The following is an 8,899-nucleotide window of genomic DNA, read 5'->3' on the forward strand; positions in this document are numbered from 1 at the left end:
ATGGGTACATGGTTTATAACTCACACGATACACAGGTCTGAGTAAGAATGAGTATGAAGCTTCAGGACTCTCCAGAGTCCCGGGCATCCACTGGGGTTCTCAGGACACACCCACCAATGAGAGGCTCAACAGCACTGTTAATGTGCTTCCCTCCCCCTGGTGTTATGGGACGACTTCAGGTACAACCCACATTAAGACCTTAAGCTACAGAGAAAGAGATGCATACTTCAGAGGAAGCTGGTGGCAGAGAATGCCAGAGGAGGAGGGAGCCACTACCTGTGGGGAGGGGTGCTGCCAATCAAGCTTAGAGGAGGGGTTCCTGAAGCAGGAGGGGAAGGCTGCCAGTGACTCCAGCTGGGACTGGAGGTACTAGAGACAAAGAGAAGCTGCACCCAGAGGCAGCCGCCTCTTATGAAGTGTGTGGAAGAGGCTGCAGCCTGAATGGGAGCTGCTTGCTCATGTCCTCTAGTCTGTCCCTAAGGCCACCTTCTTGAGATGTCTAACAGAAAGCAGTGTGGAAGTCAGGACATTGGGAGCTATGACCGTCGCAGGAACCAAAGCAGCATAAGAGCCTGGAGGGTGAAGCCAGGGTGTCACTCACGTTATGTTTCAGTTTCCCGATGATGGTGGGGAAGACAGACAGAGGGGCCTCGGTTCCTGCAAAGCCCACCTTGCTGAAGCCAGAACCGTAGTCACAGATGATGGGTGTTTGGTCCATGGTGCTGTGGTGGCCTGGACACACCTGCAGGGAGAGACCACATCATCTCTTGTCCCAGCAGGCACTGTGCCAGCAGCGAGACATGGGCGCCATGTACCTAGAGCAAGGTCGGCCTGAGCATGAGCCACTCTGCAGGTGCTGTAGCAATTTAGGAATGGAGAGCTTTAAACAGCTGTGCGCATACAGTCATCCCACGGACCAGCAGCCTGGGGGCCTGCTTCAGATGCTCCCTCTAAAACAAATGAAGCACTTACAGAAAGCTGTTTGGAGTGCTTAGTACACAAATCAGTCACAAGGCAACCAGTCCTGTCTGAGTGTGAACCTCTGGGTGGGTCTGCCTGGCTTGTCCCAGTTTCAACACTAAAGAAACATTGTCTCTGAAACCTCTGTTGTGGACAAACTGGGACAGATCCTGTGGTCTGGACAAGGCCAGGCCTCCCTAAGCAGAGTATTGTGCATGTGGGCAGGGACGGGGCAACTGGCTTCCTTCCAGCATGGAAGAACACCACAGGAATTGCTGGGCTACAGAGCTAGGCAGGCTCAGAGTTCAGGAAGCTGTAAACCATGGATGTTAACAGATATTTTGTGGCAAAAGCCTGATCCCTGGCAGCCCCAATAAGCCAGGTTCAGCCACTTGTCTCCAGTACACCATTTTGAAAAGCAATTGTGAAAAGCAGAGAAAGATTTATTCAATGTGGCCATGTTGGAAAGAGAAACAAAGTGGCCCAGTTGCCCCCAAGTCTCTCTTCTGAGGCCGGGACATGAGGTTCAGGCTTAAACAGAGGGCAGGAGGTGTGCATTCCTAAGCAGTTCTGGTCAAGGTGTGGTCCTGCCCTTCACTGACTCATCACTGTCAGCTCCAGTCTCTCCTGACAAATTCTCAGATCTCAGTGAAATCTTTCTGTGAGACAAGCTCTCCCTCTGGCTGGCACCAGACTTCAGCCTTTCCCTTTGCCAGTGTGGGACTCCTGTGGCAATTCCAGTGCATTGTTTCAGTAGTCTCATAGCACAACTGATTCTAAAATAATCCCTCCTGTGGCTGAAGTGATTTCTCAGCAATTAAGGTCTCCAAGCACCTATACTGACAGCTCACAACCAACTGTAACTCCAGGGTGCCCTCTTCTGGCCTCCACGGGTGCCTACATGCATGCAGTAAACACAAATTCATACAGATGCATATACACAAAAATAAAAATAATCTTTAAAATAAGTTCTCCGTAGGGGCCCATAGCTTGTGCCTTGTGGCTTTGGCTTGTTTTCATCTTGACTCAAGGTCAGAGGTCTGAGCTTGTTTCCCCCTGCAAGGCTGCATAATAGGATGTTTTGGCCAAAAGTATGATCACTAGATGTCTTGAGTACTAGGGAGCTGTTTACACTTAACTGTACTTTGTACTTTGAACAGTGATGTCCTTCAAAGGGGGAGGTCTTTTGCCCCCTTTGCTTTGGGTATGTAAAGGCTGTGAGTAATAAAACTCAGGCGTCTGTGGTATTGAACCAGATCCCTCCCAAAGCTATTCTGTGTCTCTTTTTCTTCATCTACGTCTATACTTCATAGCTATCATTTCCCAATTCCACACTCCCCCCTTCAGAACCCATTCAACAGGTCAAGCGGGACTCAACAAATGGTGCCCAATGTGGGGCTTTCTGAATCCAATGATGGAACACCAAGAGATGAAGGGAGTACTCCAGATGTCAAAAATACAAATGCAGTGAGAAAACTCAGAGTAATAGTAAACAGTTGTTTGTACATTCGCTTGGAGATAGTTTAAAAGCCAGAGGAAGTTAGAGATGCAGCAAGCATATAAGTCACGAAGGTTTGAGTTTGTAATTTTTTTTTTAGGTCTAAGTAAATGGTTTAAAAATATGTATGTCTGGGTATGTCATGTAGTTTGAATGGATGACAGCATGAGTCTGAGTGAATGATCTGGATGTCCTGAGGATGCAGGCCTGAGTTGAGTCTAGAGTTGTTGGAGTCACTAGATGCGGACACCTACATGAAGCTGAATTTGAGGAGACTAAGGAGGGACTAAAGGTCTTGAGAGATTTAGTAGTTTCCCTTTCACAAAAATTGGAGACTCTGCAGGTCTCCTCTCTTCTCAGAAAGGCACTGTTCTTCCTACTGTAATAGCTAGATTAGAACGGCCCAGGGGGCCTGCTGGTGTGGCTGGAGTCTCTGTTTCCAGAGAGACCAGGATGCTGTGGAAGAGGTAATGTGGCCGAGCCCTGGAGGGCAAAGCCACAGCAGAGGCAGGGACATGGCTGCACTGGGCAGCACAGGGAAGCACAGGTATGGCATGGCCAGCACACTTGCACACATGCACACATGCCCGGCCTAAGTAGGTGCTCACTGCAGGACATCAACATGGTGCTGGGGTTCTTGCCTGGTTGTGGACGGCAGTATGAGGGCTGCTAAGGCTGGGAAGCCTGGGCTCCCAGCGGCAGAGGATGTTTCTCCCTGAAACAGATATAATGAAACAAAGCCCTCTATGTTGCCAGAGGGACTGCTAGAGGTAGATGTTTTTACAAAGTTGTTTGATAATGAGATTTGCTTGCCACATATTTACAGCTTCAGTGGGGCCTTGCCCATGCAGGGTTATTAATTGCTCCAGAGAAAATGCAAAGACAACCGCCTTTTCAATATTTAGGACATGTATTATACCCTAAGGAATCAAAGCCTCAAAAATTAAAAATAAGAAAGGGTGGGTTAAAAACTTTGAATGAGCCGGGCGGTGGTGGCGCACGCCTTTAATACCAGCACTCGGGAGGCAGAGCCAGGCGGATCTCTGTGAGTTCGAGGCCAGCCTGGACTACCAAGTGAGTTCCAGGAAAGGCGCAAAGCTACACAGAGAAACCCTGTCTTGAAAAACCAAAAAAAAAAAAAAAAACTTTGATTTTCAAAAGTTATTAGGGAACGTTCAATGGCTACAACCTTATTTAAAATTATCTACTAATGATTTAGAACCCTTAAATGATATTTTAAAAGGAGATAATGAGGCTAATTCGCCCAGATAGTTAACTGAAAAAGGTAGGCAGGTTGTTTTACAAGTTGAGAATGCTATTCAATATCAACAGATGCATTATATTAACTATGATCAAGCTTGGCAAGCATATATCTTGCCCACTAGACATACTCCTACAGCAGTATTATGGCAAAATGGTCCTCTTTTATGGTTTCATCTTCTTGTTTCACCAGCTAAGGTGTTAAACCCTTATTATGAAGCAGTAGCTTGTTTAATACAAAAAAAGCCAGATGGAATCTAGGCAATATTTTGGTGAAGAACCAAATATGATCAATGTTCCTTTTACTAAACAAGTTGGTTGGTTATTTCAAAATAACGATTCTTGGGCAATTGCTTTTTCTCAGTTTTCGGGCCAAATTGATAATCATTTTCCAGCTGATCAATTCTTGCAATTTGCCCAAATGCATTCCTTTATATTTCCTAAGGTTATGATGAAAGATCCCGTAAAAGATGCTATGCTAGTTTTTACTGATGGTTCCTCCAATGGGAGAGCTGCTTATGTCATCAATTGTAAAGGTTATGTAGTACAAACAACTCCAGCTTCAACTCAGATAATAGAATTGAGAGCTATGACTATAGTATTTCATTAAAGATAATTCATTTAATTTATATACAGATAGTCATTATATTCATAGAGCTCTTCAAGTTATAGAAACTGTTCCTGCATTTGGACTAATAATGGTCAGGTTAGGATGCTGTTTCAACAAATTCAAGATGCCATTTCATCAAAAACAGTTATGATAAATTCACAATATTGTGAAATTTGGTAAATTAAAATACATGCATATGGTAATAGATATTTATTCAGGATTTTTGATGGCCAATAAGCATGTAATTGTTCATTGCCTAAAATGTTTCTCCTATATGGGGATGCCAAAAGTTATTAAAACTGATAATGGATCTGGATATATTAATAAACCATTTCAACAATTTTACTCCCAATAGAAAATTGAGTAAAACAGTCATTCCTTATAATCCTCAAGGACAAAACATTGTTGAGCAAGTCCATGGCAGTCTCAAGATGCAGCTTCAAAAAATTAAGAGGGGAGAGTTGTACCCCCAATCATTGAATCATGCCTTCTTCATTTTGATTTTTTTTTTTTTAACGTGGATGTCTGGGAGCAATCTGCCACAGACAGATTTTGTCTTGATGGCACCCAAGTGACTTTTGCTTAGGTGAAATGGAAAGATTCTTGCTCTGGATTATGGAAGGGTCCTGACCCTGTTTTAATATGGGGTCAAGGGCATGTTTGTGTTTTTCACAGGAAGAAAATGAAGCTCAATGGCTGCCTGAGTACTTAGTATGAGTGCTGGCCCTGATGACACCATCGTTGCTGACCCACCTCCAGAGGAATTGGAGTAAGATTTGCTGAACCTGTGTTCCTGATCATCCAATGTTACATCCTGCAGTCTGGGAAGGAAAGGAATGATTCCCAGCTTCCTGATAGGCCTGCTGCACAAATTTCCTAGACCTCTGTGAGTTCCAGTTATTCTGAATCTGGCTGAGAAATGACTCTCTGTTTGTGACTGGGTGTTTGGCCATTTATCCACATTATATCTTGGGACATGGAGGTCACCTTTGCCAGTGTTTACCTGCTGATTGCCTAGAGGAAATAGAATGCCTGGAAACAGTTGCCTCAGAGTTTTCCCCCTGTGGGAAAGAGACTCTTTGGAGCAATCAAACATTATTACAGAGGCAGTATACTGGTTGAGAAATCAAATTGGAAGTACTGAAGAGGCCTCCAAGACTGATAAGGAGGAACTGGGACAAAAGTTTTGCTGCTGTTTGGTACTCTGGGACTGGGTAGCTCAAATGTATCTTTGGAAGATGATGGCAGCAATGCATTGGATTTTAGGAGAGGAAAAAGAGAAGGTTCAGAATTATGGAATTACTCATACCTCACCACCACAAAAACATTTTCTTGTCCTTGATTTGGAGTTGTTGAAAATTGTAATTTAACCAATTGTGTGTCCACTGCTAAGTTCATATTAGAATTAGGATATTAACCTGTTAATTTTAGGATATTGTTATAAAAATGGAGCATAAGCTGAATGCTTTATTTGAAATAACACAATTGTTAGGAGTTGAGATTCAAGAGTTAAAGATAAGAGCTCATTTGAAATGTCAGTCTAAATTTAACTGGGTGAATGTAACCTCTTCTGTTTACAATGAAAATGTTAGCTTATCTGAGAGGAATTTGGTATGATGCTAAAGTAGTCCTTAAATTTGATGTGGTTGCAACAGGAGTTCACTGATTTTAAAAGGACAAAGTTGGATTTTGATATAGCTAAAATTGCTGTGGACATCCTGAACCATTAAAAAAAGGCCATTCTATCTTGATCATCCTTTATTTCTTCACTAGGAGTTATAGCAGCCATAAGGAGCAGATGTATTGCTATGATTATTCAAGCTGTTTGCAAGCTCTTAGTGGAAAACTGATCTAGAGGTGCAAAAAGTTAAGCTTTGCACCCTCCCTTGCCAGAGACTGGTAGTCAGAGACAAGTACATCCTTCTTGCTAGCTGTCAACCTAAAACAGAGTACACTTGGTGGAAAATGTATCTCGAAGATGGGTAAGGCTGTCTGGTTGAAGAAGGCAACCTAAGACAGACACAGTCACCTGAGGGGTCTGAGGGACCCTTTACATTATAAAGAAGGGGGGAGTTGTGGGGGCTCACAGAGACCCCAGCTTGTGGCTTGTTTTCCTCTTGACTCAAGGTCAGAGAGTGTGAGCTTGTTTCCTCCCTGCAAGGCTGCATAATAGGATATTTTGGCCAAAGGCGTGGTTACCAGGTATCTTATACTTCAAGGACTAATTACAGGATGCTTTGCTGTAAGGCGTGGTCACTATATGTCTTGAGTACTAAGGAGGTGTTTACACTTAACTATATTTTGCACTTTGAACCGTGATGTCCTTCAACGGGGGTCTTTTTGCCCCCCTTGCTTTGGGTATATAAAGGCTGTGAGTAATAAAACTCGAGTATCTATAGTATTGATCTAGAACCCTCCCAAAGCTATCCTGTGTCTCTGTCTTTTTCTTCATCTGCATCTATATTTCATAGTTATCATTTCCCAGTTCCACACTCCCCCCTTCAGAACCTGTTCAACAGGTCAAGCAGGACTCGACACTTCTCTCCTATCATGAAGGTTACAACTGGGCAAGGAATGAGGTTGCATTCCCGTGTGTGTTAATCCCCACCTCACCCAGAACCCTGAGATAGAGGGCCCACAGGAACATTTTGGTCAGCACTCAGGGCCCCCCACAGAATCAAGCCAACTCTGCCTGAGGCTATTGCACACTGGGCCAGTATCTCTGTCTCCACAATACCTGCACAGCTTTTCTTTCAGATACCAGGCCACCCACTGACACATTGTGGATCTCTAGCTCAGATTCTCACATAGGGGAGTAAGTTACATCAACAGGGATATGGAAGGGATTGTGGCTACCCTTCTCCTGCCTCCTATTTGGAAATCAGAGAACCTTCAGACTCCATTTGTGAAAATTTCCTCTTCCTCTGAGAGCTGTAATAAGAAACCTACCTGTGGGCCCTGATTTCTCTCTTTAGAGCATGCTGTTCTGTCTGCCCATGTTCTAATAAATTCCTTACCCTACCAGTCTACCTCAGGGTCCCCTGTGAGCCCACATCTGAGAACTTCCAGTCATTTGCTTATTCCTCTTCTGGAGGCCCTGCCATGCTGCTGGGAGTAGCATGTGGTTCATTTTTCATCTTTGTATAGTATTTGTGCTTCACTGTGTAGATACAAGAATATCTCAAAGACACTTGGTTCCTCTCAAAGACACAACAGTAAATCAGAGTAAAAGAGAGTAATCAGCCCTTTTGGAATTTTCCAGGGCTTTGGTGAACCATCCTTTTGCCGGTGGGGATCCTGCCTCTGGACTTACAGTGGTAATTGAGCAGGCAGTGGCTGCTGGAGGCTGGAGTGATGGTGGCAATTTCTTAAAAATAATGACAGACGCCGTGTTGTCCAGTTCTTCCTTCCATGAACAGTCTCTCCCTAGTGTATGGTGCCGTGTGATTGCATCTTACCAACAGCAGATGAGGGGCTCACTCTGTAGCCCAGGCTAGACTCAAATGAATAGCAGTCCTGACTCAGCCTCCTCCCGAGTGCCAGAATTGCAGGTGTGAGCCACTGTACCTGGCTAGAATTTCAAAATTCACATGTACACCTGTGAAGTCACTGGTCTCAACAGTGTGCTGGAAAGACAACGTGGCATTCACAGGGAAACTGCTCCCCAGACCCTATTCTCTGCTTAGGAGCACAGAAATTAGCATCATCTTCCGGGCATTGGGAGTTTTCTGAAAGAAAGACGACAGTATCTGCTCCCACATAATGCCACCAGCTGCATCTGCTCTGACTGGAGAGACAACCTGGGCTTCAAAGCTAGACATGGCCTCTCCTCTCCATGATAAACTGAAGTTCCCAGAAGAAACACACACACACACACACACACACACACACACACACACACACACACCCCTGTGTTCAAGACTGCACAAGGCTGACTGACTGTGGTTCTCAACCTTCCTAATGTTGCTACCCTTTAATATAGTTCCTTGAGCTGTGGTGACCTCCCCAATCATAAAATTACTTTCATTGCTACTTGATAACTGTAATTTTGCTACCGTTATGAATTGTAATGTAAATATTTGATAAGTAGGATATCTGATATTGTCCCATAAATAGTCACTAATATCCAGCCTAACCTTGTGACTGTGGGGTGAAGGAAACCCCATACTAACTTTTGAAACATACTAACTTAGCAGACTACCAGCCTCCACCAACCCATGCTCTATGGCAGAGCTGATAGGTTGTGGAAGCTGGCCTTTCCAGAAGTTACCAGCACAACTGTAAAATCTGGCCCTTTCTGAAAGTGGTCCACTCTGGTAGAATGAGCCAGTGAGATCCCATGACAGGAGTGAGGAGTTACTATCAGCCTGGGAGGAAGCTTGACTTGGTTTCTAGTCATTCACTCATTTAAAACAAATGTTTGTGGCTAGGCATGGCAACTCATACCTTTAACACCAGCACTGAGGAGGCAGAGCCAAGCAGATCTGAGTTCAAGCCCATCCTGGGCTACATAGTGAGTTCCGGGCCACCCAGGACTACATACAGACACTCTATCCTAAAACAAACAAACA

General features: G+C 44.4%; 1 protein-coding gene across 1 annotated transcript in view; it reads right to left on the minus strand.

The window, feature by feature from the left end:
- Window positions 1–770, minus strand: part of LOC131911745 (uncharacterized) — a 28,646-nt gene extending 27,876 nt beyond the window's left edge. Inside the window, exon 1 of the mRNA XM_059264056.1 lies at window positions 602–770. Coding sequence (XP_059120039.1) covers window positions 602–718 — 117 coding nt within the window. The 5' untranslated portion in view covers window positions 719–770. The remainder of the gene's footprint in view (window positions 1–601) is intronic.
- Between the last annotated feature and the right edge of the window lie 8,129 nt (window positions 771–8,899).

Source organism: Peromyscus eremicus, chromosome 1 (genome assembly GCF_949786415.1).
Source record: "Peromyscus eremicus chromosome 1, PerEre_H2_v1, whole genome shotgun sequence".
Taxonomy (NCBI): domain Eukaryota; kingdom Metazoa; phylum Chordata; class Mammalia; order Rodentia; family Cricetidae; genus Peromyscus; species Peromyscus eremicus.